General features: G+C 39.8%; 1 protein-coding gene across 17 annotated transcripts in view; it reads right to left on the bottom strand.

Annotated features, from left to right (window-relative positions):
• Nucleotides 1–18932, bottom strand: part of immp2l (inner mitochondrial membrane peptidase subunit 2) — a 660141-nt gene that overhangs the window by 605750 nt on the left and 35459 nt on the right. For 16 of the 17 annotated variants that reach the window (XR_005946440.1, XM_041215711.1, XM_041215706.1 and 13 more), the window contains one exon: nt 8053–8156. Coding sequence is in view for 16 of the 17 variants with exons in the window: in XM_041215711.1 (XP_041071645.1) it covers nt 8053–8156 (104 nt within the window). In the remaining variant the exon portion in view is untranslated. Of the gene's footprint in view, nt 1–6932; nt 7066–8052; nt 8157–18932 lie in introns of those variants that run through there. The other variant, XM_041215715.1, reaches the window with a different exon arrangement.

Consider the following 18932-nt stretch of genomic DNA (forward strand, 5'->3'; position numbering starts at 1 on the left):
GCTGTCTCCCTTGAGAGGGGGATCCTCCTTCGGCATTGCACCTCAAACATATTGAGGTAGCTGCATCGCTGTCTATAAACACTGGCAGCAGGACAGTGGCATCTTCTGTGGCCCTTTCCACCTTGGACTTCCTTGTGCCTGTGGCTTTCCTCCCACAGGTCGCAACCAGCAGCAAGTTATATCCTTAAGTACAAACTACTCGCGTTTACAAGCCCTCTGACCCCTCTTATCCTGCCTGTGGATGAGGTTTTTGAAATTGTGGCCTGCCCACCTGCCCATTTTGCCCGTGCGACAGCCTGAAAATCACACGGGCTTTGTAAACTCCGAGACAATTGGTGTCTCAAGGGCCTTAACTGGCCACTTAATTAATGGCAGGTGCGCCTCCATCTTCATCACGCGCCCGCCTACCAAAATATCACGAGAGTGCACGTTGACGTCGGCACATTCGGCCAACGTCAATGTGCTTTATTTCACGGTTGGGCATGTCAGGTGTGTGCCTGCACACCGAGCTAAAAATTGTGGCCTAATAGTAAGGAATTAGGAGGAGGGTTGCAAATTAGTTCAAAAGGACAAAAACAGGAGATTAGGAGTTGAGGGCAGGTTTTTTTTAAGAAAGTAGTTTGAAATACATTGTGTGGCCCATTATAGTTGAGTTTGGGGCCAATTGCTGTTCATTATGTAGCTATCAATAATTTGGACGTAACCAAGGGGGTGGGATGTCAAAATTTACAATTTGCTGCTGTTTGACATTCCAATCCAAAACGTGTGACAGCAAAATGCTGATATCTTATGCTGACACAAAGTGACACAATAAGTAAGGTGAAAGTCTATAGGAAATGTATGCTATAGGCAAGGGTTTTGGTCTATTCATAGATATTTTTGGGTGAAGACAGAGTGAAAATCTGATAAAGATTATATGAACTGCAAGCAATTCCTAGTGAGAACAGTAGCAATATAAATTGTGAATGAAGGCAGGGTAACAGATCACAAAAATCTAATTCTACCTCATCTCAATAAATATTTAATTACAAATGTTGACGTACAGCAAATACAAGATTGACTGGAGATAGCTAAAAACACAAATCTGAAAATGTTACTAATGGTATTTCTGACAAACACTATAACGATAAAATAAAATGAATTGCTCACTCACCCACTTTTCCAGAACTGCTTCATCCAATTCAGGGTCATGGGGAATCGGAGCCTATCCTGACAGGTAATGGGCGCAAGGCAGGATACACCCAGGACGGGATGCCAGTCCATCACAGGGCACACACTCACGTGCACCCACATAGAGACACACTGGGGGACAACTTACCATAACCAATCCACCTAACTAGCACATCTTTGGGCGGTGGGAGGAAACCGGCGGGCCCGGCAGAAACACACACAGACACAGGGAGAACATGCAAACTCCACACAGACAGGCACCCAAGGTCAGGATCAAACCCGGGTCCCTGGAGCTGAGGCCGCAGCACTAAACCCCCACGCTGATAAATGAAAACGTAAACACAATATAACATTGTAGAATTATCATAGATAATATTAGTCAAAATAATTTTGAAACCTTAAATACAGCAGTTATTTAATATCACTTTACATAATTTGCAGCAATAGCAGAAAGAGTAATTGCAAAAAATCTTCAACCATCAAGTCTGTGCATTCCAAATTTAATTATATTCCACTTACTGACGATCTAGACACATTTTATTTTTAACTGACCTAGTAATAGCCTAAGTTGTTCATTTAACTTGATTTCTGTTCAAGACTCTGTACCAGACAATACCAGTCCTTAGACTAAAGATCTTCACGTTTATGAACTTCATTTCTGCCTTCGCTGAACCATATTATTTAATCAGCTACACAGCACCATCTTGTGGCTTAGCACAGAACTTCAATCCTTTGATGAAAATTCATACAAGTGAGAACTAACTACAGTAGTGTACAGAAATTATGTTCGCCCTTGCCCCCAAAAAAGGGGGAAATTACAGATTTACCAAATAGATATATATAGCTAAATAATCACTCCAAAGCCGAAGTGGAATATGCTGACTTCTTTTAAGCAAAATTTAGTCCAAAGAGGATAAAAGAAACTGTAACTCTTCCCAATTGTGTGTGCATGATATTTAATTCTTCTTACATGACTCCATTCTTGGAATCATCATTACAAGTCAAGTGGAAAACGATCTTCAGAAATCAATTAACCAGTTCAACATCACAGAGACATGCTTAAGGCACACACAGATTCACTTAAAAACTCTTCTGGACAGAAATAAAAAACAGAAATAGGAGAGAAAATTCCAAGTTCCTACACACAATAAAAATGAGCATTGTACAAAATTAGCTATGCATTTAAATGTCACCATTTTAACATAACTATTGCAATCAATCACAGATCGCTTTTGGATTTTTCCTCAGTTATTAAAGGAATGCTCTTGTTTTGTGTGCTGACTTACTTTCACAGTGAAGGTAGAATATTTTTTGCTTATTTTTAAAGCATTTAGAACTGCTCCATCTAACAAAATTTGCATGACCAAAACACAATGTCATCTCATGGATCACATATTATTACTGACCCAGGATTTTATATTCGTGGACATATAATTGGTACACAATCAGTGCCTCAGGAGTACAGCAGATAATGTAAAGTAAAATACAATCTCAATAGATTTATGGTGGTCTTTTCTTGGTTTCCAGCAATAAAATACGATTATGAAAGGAAACAGGTAAAATGGTTTAAAACACACCATTATATCCCATTTATCCTAACCCACTGCCCAAAATGTCAGTGCCATAATGTACTGTACTTCTATTTGCATACACTTTGTGGCAGTTATACAAACACCAAGCCAACTGTTCCTATTTGAATCTTCAACACACATGCTAAGAAGTTGCATTTGCAACTTTTATCATCGTGGTTGTGAATTTGTGTCAATAGCAAAGACTTACAAAGGCACATTTTTAGCCTGTGCAACTAAAGCCAAAATCAGAATGTTAGATCTGATGTAAAAAGCATTGATTGCAGCTTGTTACTTTTGAAGCCAACCTGTTCCTAAGTATGCCATATAATTTACGCCACATAGTGTATGGATTTTAATTGAGCTAGAGAGCTGTCTCCCCCCACTTACATTTATATAGCACCTCATGTCAAAAGTTCAAAGTTCTTCACAAAATGATTACTTTGTGGTATGGTTAATAGAGCAAACCAACAACTTCACATAAATAATGATATAAGAATGTAAGAACACAAGAAATAGGAGCTTGAGTAAGCCATTTGGCCCTTTGAGTCTGTTCTGCCATTCAATAAGATCATGACTGAATTTACACCTCAATCCCACCTTCCCATCTTATTCCCATGTCTCTTAATTCTCTTAGTAGCCAAAATCTAATGACCCTCTGTCTCGAATATGCTCAACTAAGCATCCGTGGCTCTCTGAGGTTGAGAATTCGAAAGGTCTACAACCCTGTGAGTGAAGAGATTTTTCTTCATCTTAATCCCAAATGGCCAACCCTTTATTCTGAGATTGTGATCTCTAGTTTTAGTCTTTCCAGCTGAGGTAAACATTCTCTCAGCATCTACCCTGGCAGTCCTCTTAAGAATTTTATATGCTTCAATTAGATCATCTCTCATTCTTCTAAACTGCAGGGAATTTAGACTCCTAGTCTACTCAATTTCTCCTCATAAAAATTCCTCCCAGCCCAGGAAGCAGTCTAATGAGCCTTTGTTGCAAAGGCAAATATCCCTTTCATTAGGTAAAATGACCAAAACTATACATAGTACTCCAGATGTGGTATTACCTATGCCCTGCATGAATTAATAATCTTTTCGGTGTTATTGGTTAAGAAGAGAGTATGATCAGGCCACACAAAGAACTCCTGACTACTTAAATAGTGTCATGTGTTTGTAAACATCCAGCTGAGCCACCAGAAAATCCCAACTGAAAGATAACAGTATCCCGATAGCAGTATCCTAGGCCTAATCATCTTCAGCTGCTTCATCAATGATCTTCCTTCCATCATAAGGTTAGAAGTGAGAATGTTCCCTAATGATTGTATAGTGTTCAGTTCTATTCACAACTCCTTAGATAACTTTATGTGCCCATGTGCAAAAAGGCCTGGACAACATTCAGGCTTGGGTTGCTAAGTGGCAATTAGCATTTATGCCACTCAAGTGCCAAGCAATGACCATCTCCAACAAGAGAGAATCCACCCATCTCCCCTTGACAATGTGATTATCATTGCTGAAACCACCACCATCAACATGCTGGGGCTTACCACTGATTAGAAACGTAACTGAACCGGTCATATAAATACTGTGGCTATAAGGGCAGGTCAGAGGCTGGGTTTTCAGCATGGAGTCACTCACCTCCTGACTCTCCCAAAGCCTGTTTATCATCTATAAGGTAAAGTCATGAGTGTGCTGAAATACGCCCGAGTTGACTGAATGAATGTATGTCCAACAACACTCAATATCATCCAGGACAAAGCTCTAATGATTGCCATCCCATCCATCACCTCAAACATTCACTCCCTTCACCACAGTTGAGCCGTGGCAGCAATTTTTACCATTTACAAGTAACTTGCCAAGGTTCCTTCAACAACACCTTTCAAACCCACAACCTCTACACCTAGGAAAAACAAGGCAGAGGCAGACGAGAACAACATCACCTACAAGTTCCTCTCCAAGTCATACACCATTCTGACTTGGAAATAATATTGCCATTCCTTCATTGTCGCTGGGTCAATATTCCTCAAGTTTGTTTTCTAACACCACTGTGTGCACAAGCACTACACTGCAGCAGTTCAAGGCGGTGGCTCACCACCACCTTCTCAAGGACAATGAAGGGTGGTCAAAAAGCGATGCTCACATACCATGAGCAAATAAAAAATGCAGTTCTAAGACCACAGGTTTCCCTCAGTACAGCATTGCAGGTGAGCCCAGATTATGCTGCCACTGGGATTTGAACATACAACAATGTTTTGAACCAAGGCAATTGGGCACACAGGAGTTGCTTAGACATAGAAACATCAGCACAACTATTTTTCATCCGTCAAGAACAGAACAATTTCACTATATCTTGAGACTATAAATTTCATGCCATTAAACAAAGATGCACCAAGGAAGAAGAGTACTTTATGGACAGCAAAATGAAACCAAGGCAGAAAGAAAAAAAATATCTGCTTTAAATTCTGTTTTTCTGAATACAAATTGTCTGCTTAGTAATTGCTAAATTCAAATCATGAGCACACTGGCTGCTCAGCAAATAAATGGTTTTCAGGTTTTGACTCTGTATCTCAATTAAGAGTGCAGCATAGAAAGCAACAGATCAGGTCAATTCTTTGTGAGGAGAAAATTAAACTCAGTCAGTCAAGTGCTGTCTAATTAAATAGGCGGGAGAAGTTTTATTTGAATTAACATACTGGCATGTTTAATTTTTGTATCAGCCAAAACATATAAATCAACTTCACTCCTTAGCACTACGAGCAATATCCCTGCACGTCACCCTTCTCTAGAACACTAGTTCAGAGTGGTTCACCTAATTTATTCATTGACTGATTCAGGATCACTTAAGTGGTTGTGGCATCAGGAACTCAACAACCATATTTGAAGATACTGATTTGGCATCACCTTTGGCAAACACTCAACAGTCATTAATATAAAGGATGGGCCACAAAGTGAAAATTCTGCACAATTTTCACATATATAGGTCAGTTTTAAATTACAATGAAGATTTGTATGTATCCAATGCCCTTAACATAATGTTGCAAAAAGCTGATTTCATGCTTCATATGTTTTAGAAAATAACCTACAGTTTAGAAATTGAATTTTAAATGTAGGTATATTGAAATGTATGGTTAAAAAACTGCTAAACAGATCTGGGGTAATGACAGTTCAAAGGGTAATCTGTGTTTAGTTAATAAAGTTCGGGTTGGAAGTGAGAAAACTTAAACAATTGATGACCCATCTCTGAGCTTGGTCGGAACAGGAAGTCTATAGATATTTCAAAAAAGAATTTTAAGTATTTATTGCAGTTCCCAAAACAAAGAAGCTAAACACACCTTTGTAAACAAGAGAGCTTATTGATGGAACCTGCAAGTCTGGAAAAAGAGCCATTAACTCCACTAGGGGCATAAATCAATTGATAAGACCTCAGGGTCAAAAGGTTTAGTTTTGAAGCTAAAAGTTAATTAATGTAAATTTCAGTTTGGAACATCTCAGGTATGCCACATTGCAATGGAGAAAGGTTGTATGGATTTAGCTCTGTGTTTTTGTTCACAAAAACAAGCCATTCAGCTTGGAGACAGATTGAGAATTAAGGGAGCATAAGAGTTAGCCAGGTCTGCACCTTAAACAGAGAAAATACTAATTTTATCATTCATCACATGGAACACAGGTAGAGGCTTATGCTCAGTTTGGAGACAGAGTCCATGAGGGGAAAAGGAGCTGGAAGATTTTCCTAGCTTGGAGCTAGAGGAAGAAATCTACAGTAACACTCATAGTGAAAAGCAGTTCAGCTTGGAGAAGGCAGAGGACAATAATTTGCATAGAGCTGTAGATGAGCTGTGGACGAGGAAGTTTGAGCTTTTAGAAACCAGGGGTGTTTCTAATTTTCTGTCTAAGTCGTTGCACAGGAATTGCAAGTGAAGCTCAGGTTTGACCTGAAAAGGCCCTGACCTTTTAAGGCAGTTGTGGAAACGTTTGGAGTGGATCCCAAGAAAGTGGATTACCTTCAAGAAACTGATAAGTAGTTAAAGACATTCTGGGGGTGTGGGGGGTGGAATCATAATCGAAAAGGGAAGATTCAGCTGAAGATTTTAATTTAAAGTATAAGTGGTTGTGTTGTATTGTGCTTTTCGATGTACAGTCTAAGTTATTACCTAAGACATTTAGAGGTATTTGCTGTAATTGATTCTCGTAGAGTAAAATAAATGTAGAATCTTGTAGTTTCATGCTATCAGTAAATAACAGTAATTTCGAATTTCTCTTTCAGTATTAACAGTATCCATGGGATCATAAAAGTAAGTAGGCAGCCCAATGTGCTTGATAGAAACCCTGCATGGAGTCTATGTTTTTAGGAAATAAAAGGGAATAAGTTGACAAAGAAAATTAATAAGTAATTTTTTGAAAAGTTAATTCAGTTTTCCTCACCACTAGAACAACACATTCTTAAGCAGCTCAATTTAATCACATTATATAATTCAATTTGATTTTCAGTGTTATTCCATGAGCGCACTTACTCAAGCATTCCAGTGAAGTTTAAAGTTAAAAGAAAAGCCCATACAGTATTTATCAGTCCAGTACAAAACTTGGCCTTTTGTCAACCCGATTTACGTAGCAAAAACTCTCATTACAAACCAATGTGACAAAATTTGATTTTACTACACTGTCACAATTTCAAAAAAAAATCTAATTTAGTATTCACTTTGAGGGTTATCTGTCACTTAAGTCCACAATTAAAGACTTTTTTTAGTTATTTTTCATCTTATATTTAGAGACGAAAAACTGGCAGTATATACTCATCCAGTGTTCTGCATATGAGATCATGGAGAAGTTTGCATCATGTTTTTTTGCACTCTCAGAAGTGAGACACCACAAGAGGAAAGTAAATCGGGTGATTTTAAAAAGAATATTAATACATTGCACTTTCATTTCTGTTTCATGATTGTTCCATTCACAAAATGCCACATGGCCAAGAAAATCTACTGAGTACACAGAAACTGTTAGTACAAAGCTTAGCATAGATTTATGTACTGCTTTCTGCAATCTATCATTTTCATAACTGGATGACATGTTGTAATGAATCACAAGGAACAGACCAAGTCCAGCAAACAAAAATTAACCAATCACAACCAAATCAAAAATACTTAACAGTATGGTGCTTTTAAAGAATTCATTAAATAAAAACTTCAATGCCAGTCACAAATTATGCTCGAAGGAGAACTTTTTAAGCAAACGCTGCAGGAGTTTTGCAACTAATGCACACTTTCAAAGCTGGTAAGTGGTTCATAAAAATATACATTCCACTGAAACTGACTAGATATGTTACTTACACTAGAGAAACAATATCTCCACGCTGCACTTCATAGTTCCTCACACTCCATCGATTTAAAAGCACTATATCACACGTAGTTCTTCCTGGAGGGTTTAATGATGGCTAAGAAATCAAAAGATAGAAATATCAAAAATGGAAAATGTAACGTCTGTAAAATTGACACAATAAATAATAAATGCAAAATTATCACAAAGTAGAAAATTTTAGTTTTTAAGATCACACTTGAAGTAAAAATGTCATACTTGTAAGTACAAAGACTTACTGAGCTGCTAGCACATGGATAAATATGTAATGAATTATTTCCTACGTCTCAAGCTTGCTTAAAAAGGAGCACAGGAATATTGAATAATGTTACAAAAATGAAATTTGTAAGATTGTTAAGTTTTGGGACTTTCTCTTTAATTGAGGGTAAAGTGGAAGAATGAAGGGGGTCATGCTCTGAAAAGGTGGCTTGGTTGTTAAAGATTAAAGGAATGCCCAGGTTGTTTTACTGGGCAGAAGGTACAAGACATTCATACCAGGTGCCATGCTCTGTGAATAGACTGTTAGGCTCAAGTCCCAGGGAGGTGTTAGCAATGTCAGGTTTTATTAGCAGTTATACTTCAAACTTTCTATTGAGTCCCAAGATAGAATGGAGTTGGGGGATCTAGAGGATAGCTAATTAGCATCTCGACCTGGATACAAGACCCATATGATTCATGTTGCCATGGGATGGGTTTTGAGGCGGGAAGATTCTGTGGAATGCCATTGTAGGACTAGGTTACAGGCTTTCCTAAAAAATATCACTGAACCTCACAAACAGTGGTTAGTCTTCAAGAATCCAACAGAGAACGAGAGAGAGGATAGATGGAGGTAGCAAGTGTCTATGGATCACCACACAAGAATGCAGATGAGAGCACTTGATCGGATTGAAGAGACCAGGTTCCTGAGGGTGTACATGAAGCTGAAAGGGTTGCAAGCTTTGATTAGAGGGAGAGATCTTAAGGGTAGTCCACACCATGAAAGTCAGTTCAGGGATTAGAAGCTGGGAAAGAAAAAGGGAGCTGAGAATTACTTTGGATTGGTTCCTGGGGAACGAAATGTCGACTTAAGGGAAAGAGTAAAGTAGAACTGTGGGGGGAGATTTTTAGTATTTAAAATGTTAAACGGGTATAATTTGTTTTCAAAATAATGTTTAGTCAGTGTTGCTCTTAGTTTGTTACGGTAAAAGTCTTAAAGAAATTGCACAAGTTTTCAAATTTTAAATTGTTTTGTAACATTAAAGTCACTGGGAATTCAAGTTTCTTTTTAAAAGTTATTGGTCTCAATGGGGATCATAACAACAATATTATGTGGATATTTGCATACTCATGCAAAACTTTTCAAGATAATTTTTTGTTATGTCTTACTTTTGTATAATAACCAGATGTATTAATTTGGGATAGCGGTAAAACAGCTTCACAATGATTTTGTACACAGTACATTAAATTCAATTCCTTGTTATGTACAAAAAAACTCCAAAATGTTATTGTTTAAAACTAGAATAACCTGCTTTGTAGAGTCACAGTAGGTAGCCAATTGCCATTATTTGCATAATTGCCTGCTTTAACATAGATCATAATTCAAAAAATATTCCATAACAGGACTGGAGAATATTTTTAAAAACTATCCTGAGTTCTTGTCCATTCTCGAGTCCTCAGTTTTAAAGTTTTTATCTATGGTAATTAGAAACATTCAGAAATGGGTTAATCATGATTCTACCAGATAGCCTTGACTTCGATTGGACCACTCTTGCAGTGAAGTAAAATCAGGAGCTCAAGCTCCACTACAGAACCTTGAGCAGATATTCTAGCTGACACTTCAGTGCAGTACTAAGAAAGTGCTATACTGTCGACATTTGCTGCTTATTCAACGCTGCCTGAAATAGATTATCAGGCATTTATCTCATTACTGTTTGTGGGGCCTTGCTAAGAATAAATTTGCTGCTGTACTTAAGAACATAAGAAACAGGAAAAGGCCATTTGGCCCCTCGCGCCTGCTTGCCATTCAATAAGATCATGGTTGATCTGATCACAGCCTCAGCTCTCTTGTAGTTCAAAAATCTGTCTAATTCAGCCTTGAATATATTCAATAACCTAGCCTCCACTGCTCTCGGGGTAGAGAATTCCAAAGATTAACAACTCTCTGAAAAAAATTTCTCCTCATGGCCGTCAACTAGTATAGGCCCAAACTGCTCAACCTTTCCTCATAAGGCAAACACTTCATTCATGGAATCAACCTAGTGAAGCTTCTCTGAGCTGCCTCCAATGCAAGTACTTCCCGTTTTAAGTAAGGAAGCCAAAATTATATGCAGTACTCCAGGTACAGTCTCACCAGTGCTCTGTACAGTGGTAGCAAGACTTCTCTACTTTTATACTCCATTCCCCTTGCAATAAAGGCCAACAGTCCATTTCCCTCCCTAATTATGTGCTGTGCCTGGCACATGATAACCTTTTGCGATTCACATATGGGGACACGCAGGTCCCTCTGTACTGCAGAATTTGTGTAGTCCTTTTCCATTTAAATAATATTTTGCTTCTCTGTTCTTGCTCCCCAAAACTGCACAATTTCCCACTTTATACGCCATCTGCCAATTTTTTGCCCACTCACTTAACCTATCTATATTACTTTGCAGGTTTTTTGTATTCTCCTCACAACTTGCTTTCCCGCCTATCTTTGTAGCATTAGCAAATTTGGCAAATTCAAGTCCTTAATATGCATTGCAAATAGTTGAGGTTCCAGCACTGATCCCTGTGGCACCCCACAAGGTACAGTTTGCCAATCTGAAAATGACCATTTATCCGGACTCTTTGGGTGGAATTGCCCCAAAGTTGCACCAAGTGGAATGGTGGGTGTGAAAATGACGTTTTATGCTGGCCGCAATGGCAGGTTTTCTCACTGTATCATCCGCTTCCTGCCTCATTAATTATGCAGCCACAAAAACCACGCTGTAACACTGGTGGGCGGCCTCTGAATTGCCCGCCACACCATTACCTCACCGTTTCCTCAATCCAGGTGCCATATGTAAACTGCAGCAGTACACACAGTTCTCAATGCTTGCAGCCCAGGCCTGTTCCAGTGAAGACGTGGCCCTGAAAGCCAAGAAGAATTCAGTGACCCGTCACTGGAATGCTTTTTGGAGGCCCGCCGTGATGTCCTGCACCCCTGCTCTGGCCGCAGGAGGTCCAGCAATCTCACCACTCCAGCTTGGGAGGCGGTGGCAGTGGTGGTCAGTGCCAATGCTGCACAGAAGCGGTTGGCTGTCCAGTGCAGAAAGTGGCAGAATGACCTCATCTGTGACACCAGGGTAAGGCAACTATCTCATCAATCTAAACTCACACTCACAAGGTCATTACACATTCAATGGTATCTCACTCACTGCCAGCTCAAGGGATATCACCACTAACTCTCACACACACCCTCACATCTCCATCTGGCCTCATCTTCTGTGGAGGCTGCCTCCTCAGCCCTCACCATCTTGAGGCCACTTGCACAGAATGATATGTGCCCTACACACCTCCCTTTCCCCAGTACAGCCCTCACCCTTCAATTTCTTCTCTTGTCTGAGGCCATTTCTCCCCCTTCCCCAAGCAAGGTCTGGCTCTGCAGCCATTGAAAAACCACCCTCCCCGCCTCCCAGGCTAGTCTGGTAGGTAGCAACCTGCCCGTGAGCCCTCCTAAAAGCAATGTGGTGCTGCCTTCAATGCCTAGTGCTAATGACCGTGAGTGCTGCCCGAAGCAAAGTAGTTAAACAAACCTCGAAGTCCCGAGCAAAGTGCAGCTCACCAGGTGCATGTCGCTTATGTACAGTTTGTCAGTGTGATGATCCAGCGTGGGGGATAATTCCTGCAATCTGGGTTTATAATGAGATACCACAGTACTGAAATTAGGTTCCCAATGTGCAGCAGTGGGAAACGCGGCCCACCATTGGCAGGTGGAGCAGATCACAAATGACATGAAACCGAATTTTGCGATCACCTGATATTTTCCGTACCTGCCCGCTATAAAGCCTGCCACAAACGGAAGGGGACAATTCCACCCTTTGGTTTCTTGCTAACCTACGTAATAACAAACTACAATTCAAAAGCACTTCTATGCTATGAAGCACTTTGGAATGCCTGTGAACATGAAAGGTGCTATACAGATTAAAATTCTTTCTTTGCCTTACAAATACTTAACATAAAACTACCCCAAACTCAACACTGCTTTGTAGAATTATAGCACCTTTATAAAAAACAGGATTCACAATATGACAGATTGCAATATTAAACTAGTGCAATTAGATGTGTTTATGAGATGTGTTTACTGTAATTAACCTAAGGCACACTGGAACTGATACTATCATTCAGGGCAAAATTGCAGTAACACAAACCTAATACAATAAATTAAAGGAAAAATATAAAACAAGTAAGCTATGAATTTAAACATTACAACAACAGTGAAAATGTAAGCAAAACCTAAGAGTGAATGAACTGCAATGATGCTGGCAGCAGAAAATGAAGTACTAAAATAGTCAACCTGACAGAAACACTGGGGTCCACCAAGAATCTACTCTTGGCCCCCTCCTATCTCTCACCTATATGCAGCTTCTTGGCGACATCATCCGAAAACATGTCAGGTTCTGTAGGTATGCTGATGACACCCAGCTCTTCCACACTACTATCTCTCAACTGCTCCACTGTCTCTGATTTGTCACACTGCTTGTCCGATATTCAATACAGGACAAACAAGAATTTTTTCCAATTAAATATTGGGAAAACCAAAGCTATTATCTTCAGGCCCAATCACAAACTCCACTCCTATCACCAGTAACTGTTTAAGGCTTAGTCAGGCTATTCGTAACTATGGTGTTGTATTTGACTCCAAGATGAGCTTCCTTCAACATATTAACTCCTTCACCAAGACTGCCAATTTCTACCTCCAACTCCACTACTGCCTCAGTTAATCTACTATTGAACCCTTCATCCATATCTCTGTACCTAGCTATCCCAAAGCTGTTCTGATAAGTCTCCCATCCTCCACCCTACATTCTGTTGCCTGTATTCTCTCACCAAGTTTCATTCCCATATCATCTCTGTGCCTCGATTTAAAACTTCACATCTTTGTTTTCAAACCACTCCCAGGGCCTCTTCCCTTCCTATCTCTGAAACCTCTTCCAGCACAATAATCTTACAAGATCTCTGTGCTCCTTCGACTCTGACCTTTTGCAAATCCCCAATTTTGTTCAGCCATCATTGGTGGCAATGTCTTCAGCTGCCTCGACCCTAAACTCTGGTATTTCCTCCATATACTGCTCTGCCTCTTTCTCCTCCCTTAAGAGGATCCTTAAAACCTATCGCTTTGTACAAGCATTTAGTCAATGTTAGCAGTCAACCTCTTCCTCCTATGTTTCACAACACGTTTCAAGTCAATATGAGACACTTTGAGGTCTAATATACTGAACAGACTGTTAATATACAGCATAATAATCAGTCTAACCATATACAGAGAATGGTTTCTGTATCTTTAAAGCACTCCAAAGAACTATTAAAAATCATGTTTCTTCTTTGCAGTTCACGGTGTGGTCTTCTTTAGATTGGAGGGCCAAACTCAGATTGGGTGATCGCTTTGTGGAGCATCTCCAATCAGTCCGCACACATGACCACAAGCTTCCAGTCACCTGTCAGTTTAATTCCCCATCTTGATCTCACTCGAACCTTTCTCTTCTTGGTCTGTTGCAGTGTTCCAATGACACTCAATGCAAGCTCAAGGAATAGCACCTCATCTTTCAACTGGGCACTTGACAGCCTGCTGGGCTCAACACAGAGTTCAAGAAATTTAGATCATAACCTCCGCCCTCATTTTGTTTCATTGTTCTTAGCTGGTTTGCTTTTTCCTTTCTCTTATTTCCTTTTCTTTTGAACTGCAGCTATTCAGGATCCTGTCATTCACACCTTCTCCAGACATATATTTTGTTTCTTTATCTGTACCATTTTCACTGCCTTTGGCGCTGCACCATGAAACCTTTTGCCATTGAATCTTCCCTGCCCTTCACACTATCACAGAACTTCCCTTGTGATTATTTTCCCAACCTTCCGTCTTTCACCAAAACCTCTTACATTTCCTAGTTCCAGTGAAATGTCACAGATCTGAAACGTTAACTCTGTTTCTCTCTCCACAAATGCTGCCAGGCCTGCTGAGTACTTCCAACATCTTATTTAAGTATTTTTTCAAGTTTAGTCACCGTCATAAAGCAGGACATATAGGAGCCAATATGTGCACAGCAAGTCCTACAAACAGCAATATGATAACAACCAGATAAAGTTGATTCAGGGATACATATTGGTCATGACACTGGGGAAACCTCCCAGCTCTTCTTTGAAACAAACCATGGGATTATTTACATTTACCTGAGTGTGCAGACAGGGCCTCAATTTAATGTCTCATCTGAAAGAAAGCACCTCCAAAATTGCAGCACTTAGGTGTTAATCTAAGTTTGTTCTGTTGTGAGTATCTGAGTTGATAATTCATATATTTTTGAATACAAGTTTTAGTTTTAGGAGTTAAAGTTTAGACTACAGATAAATGGAAAATCCTGTTAAGAAACTGATAAAACTGTTACTTGTGTCTTCCAGAGGGAAGACAGACACAAAATATCTGTTAAACGCTTCTGCCATTTCCTTATTTCCCACTATTAATTCCCCAGACTCACTTCCAGAGGACAAATCTCCCTTTAATCACTGTTTTCCTTTTTAATTAATTTTAGAAGCTCTTACGATCTGTTTTTATATTTAGATCTAACTTTCTTAGTCATTCAAATTTCTCCCTCCTTATTTTCTTAGTCATTCCTTGCTGGTTTTTAAAACCGTCTAATCTTCTGACTTAGCAGTAACCTTTGCATTTTTGTAAGCTTTATCTTTCAATTGAATGCTATCCTTAATTTCCTTAGTTAATCATGGATGGTGCCTCCTTCTGCTACAGTATATCATTCTCACTGCAATGTATCTTTGCTGAGTGATTATCTCCTTAAATGTCTGCCGCTGCTGACCTACCCCTTAACCTAATTTCACAGTTCACTTTTGCCAGCTGTCTTCATATCCTTGTAAATACCTCTATTTAAATTTAAAACACGGGTTTTAGAACAACTCTTCTCTACTTCAAACAGAATGTGAAATTCAATCATGAACCTAGAGGCTCCTTTGCTCTAAGATCATTAATTAATCCTGTCTCACTGCACATTACCAGGTCTAGAATAGCCTGCTGTTTAGTTGGCTCCAGAATGTGCTTCTCTAAGAAACTGTCCCAAAAACACTATGAACACATCTTCAAGGCCACCTTTGCTAATCTGATTCGTCCAATCTATATGTAGATTTAAATCACCCATGATTATTGCTGTACCTTTCTTACTAGCTCCAATTATTTCTTTCTGAGTACCTCATCCCACGGTGCAGCTATTGTTAGAGGGCCTATAAACTATATCCACAAGAGACATCTTACCTTTGCTTATTTATCTCTATCCAAACTGATTCACCATCTTGATCTTTAGAACTAAGGTCATTTCTCACTATTGCACTGTCAACCCTAATTAACATAATTAACCCCACCAACAGTACAGCTCCAACTTACCCCAGTACTGGTGCTAGTGCCCTATGAATCGAAACCCGTTCTTCCCGCCCAATCTTTGAGTTACACATTCAACTCCCTAATCTTATTTACTCTACACCAATTTGCTCGTGGCTCAGGTAATAATCCAGGGCTCTGGTAATAAAGAATTTGAGAATTGCTGAAAAAAAGAGACATGCTGTTGAAACTTTTCATCTTGCATCAAGACAGTTCGCAAGAATACCAATAGTAAAGGAAAAAACAATTTATATTGCATGAGAAGAGATTGCTGCTTGGTTGACAAGTGGACACTGATTGCCTTGAAGAATGCAGCAGACAACAGTTAACTGCCAAACTTTTGATCAAATTCAAACCAGGCAGGTCGACTCTGGTTGGTCAAGGCATTGCCATGGGGGTGAACCAGGGCATGGCTTCCCCCCCAAACTTTTGTTTAGTTGAAAAAGGTACAATGCATAGACATGCTTCTTCTGTCAAGGCCCTGTGTATAAATATATGTAGCTTCTAAGATGCATAAGTGAGCCCGACTGATAATCTTAAATTGGTTTTCAGTGTAATTCTTAGCAAAATCTGGATTGTTTAGTAAGTGTTGCCCAATCGTAGATTCACATCTAATGTTGGACACTATGTTTTGAGTTTTGCAAGCACGGGCTGGTTGGGTATGGTTTGTACCTTGCCTGTTGTGAACAGCTGAAAGGACATACTATTTGATACGATTCACCAGTCATTGGGATGTGCGGCATACATATCTGACATCACACCACACTGAAATCCATATACCAAATTACTAATTTGTGTGATAGGCAGAACGTCTTTATGGTTTGATGGCAGCATCTTGTTAGTGGAGAATACCACTGTGCTGCTACTGCATAGTAACAACGTGAAATGGCTAGCTTCACCTGTTGCGCAATTTTTGAGACAACTTACCTTTCCAGGGTAATCTGAGGTAGACTGGACACTTTTTAGGGCCAAAAGTGGCGGCCTTAAGCCCACTCATGTTTGTGCAATAAACAGAAAGCAATGATCTGATCAGGCTAGCCATTATCCCGCAGGATGGCATTGACACCCTGTTTTAGCATCAAACTTGCACAGTGAGCAAATGGCTCAGATCCTATTTATGAGGTTGCTGATAAGGCCAATCTTATAGCACGTGAAACTATAGGAATCCCAATGCATTTATTGACCAGTGAATTTAGGCTTCCGGTAAATAGCAGTAGAGAATCCATTGACAGGTTTCTCATCTAGCACATCCAGGAAAGGGAGTTCATTTGACTGTTCCATTTCAAAGTGAATTTGCATGCAAAATGGAGCCCATTAAGGCGTGCAAGGAAGTTCTTACATGCAGCTGTAGATTCAACTATAGTAAAAGTATCATCTACATATTGGAAACATGCAAGGGATAGGAAGTTGGTATTATTCCATTAATTTTAGATTCAAGGTTATCAGTTACCTGTCCCCTGGTGCATTCTTCATGACTCATACTCTCTCATCAGAACCTCTTTCCTTGTCCTACTATGTCTTTGGTGCCTACCTGGATGATGACAACTGGAAGTGGACCACTGCAAGCTCCTCTCCAACCCTGAGCAGATGTCCCTAACTTTGGCACTGGGCAGCCTCCTAGACTTCTGCTCTCAGCTAAGAGAACTGTGTCTATCCCCCGATTACACTGTCCTCTACTATGACTACATTCCTTTTTACTCACCCCACTTAAATGGCTTCCTGGACCATGGTCAGTTTGTTCACCCACCCGTGCAACCCCTGCTCTCATCCATACAAGCTGAAAGAACCTCAAACCTATTGGATAATTGCAAGGACTGAAGCTCCTCCACTTTTGCCTTCTCGATCCCCATACCTTCCTAAAACCCCTGCTGGTCCTGGCCACTGACCAAATCAGCAGATCCTATCCTAAGGGGTGTGAATACCTTCTGGATTTAAGTGTCCAAGCAATTTTTCTGCCCCCCGATGCATTGCAGTGTCTGTAGTTCAGCCTCTGGCTCATTGACTCTGAGGTGAAACGCGGTTGCTATGGATCACACTGGTATCCACAGGCTACCACATATTACAGATGCAACACATCACCAGCCCTGCCATCCTTAGTGTTTTAATGAACTAATTAATTATTTTCTTGATTAATTTTTAAATTGAATTCATGCTTCTCCGCACCACCACTTACCATAATAATGTAAGCTTAGTAATACAATAAACCTTCTCAGTCACCAGTTCCATATTTCTCTTCTGCTTGTGTCGCTGAGTCAATTATTAGCTACTCAAGGTTATTTAAAAGATTACATTTTTCTAATTTCTAAACACTCCCTAACAGCTGTTACACAGTGGAAAAGACATATAGGGTGAAATACATAGAGTAACTGAGAAAAATAAAACAGGACTAGGATAGTGTAATACCTTAGCTCAAGAATAAACTGCGATGAAAGTAATGTAAATGGCAAAGACAAAGAGGTTTCTACCACAACCCATATTTATACAATGCCTTTAACGCAATGAAATATCCAAAAGCGCTTCACAGAAGCATTATAAAACTGAGCTGAATTAAGACACGGTTGACAGAGTTTTTGAGGATCACAAGTTTATAGAGAGTAGAATGTGGGAGAACCAGCCAGGGGTGTATTGAAACTGTAAATTCCAGAGGTAACAAAGGCAAAATGAGGGTTTCAGCATCAAATGAGCTGAGAAAGGGCAATGTTACGGCAGTGGAAATAGGTTGTCTTAGTGATGGCACAAATACAAGTTCAGAAACTCATCTTGGGATCAAAGATGACACCAAGGCTGCGAGCAGACTGGCTTAATCTTACACTGTTGCCATGGAGAGGGTTGGAATTGGCAGCTAGGGATCAGAATTTGGAGTGGGGACCAAAAACAATGGCTTCAGTATTCCCAATATTTAATTGGCTGAAATTTCTGCACATCCAGAATTGGATATCAGATGAGCAATCTGATCATTTAGCAGTGGGAGGAGGTGTTGGTGAGGTAGAGCTGGGTGCTGTCAGTGTGCATGTGCAACAATAGCGTGTCTTTGGATGAGGTGAAGGTTGAGGGGGCAAGGGAGAGGGGTTCTTGAAAGTGTCCAGGACAACTTTCTCAGTCAATATGTTTTAATTCAACAAGGAAAGGAACAATGCGTAGATCAAGGTCTCGGGAATGAAGTGGGATAAGTAGTTGATATGCAAGGGCAGCGAAACATTTAGGAAACAAAGACCAAAATTAAGTTTGATATAAAAATTAAAAAGAAGAAACAGTGACCAC

This window comes from Carcharodon carcharias, chromosome 21 (genome assembly GCF_017639515.1).
Source record: "Carcharodon carcharias isolate sCarCar2 chromosome 21, sCarCar2.pri, whole genome shotgun sequence".
Classification (NCBI taxonomy): Eukaryota; Metazoa; Chordata; class Chondrichthyes; order Lamniformes; family Lamnidae; genus Carcharodon; species Carcharodon carcharias.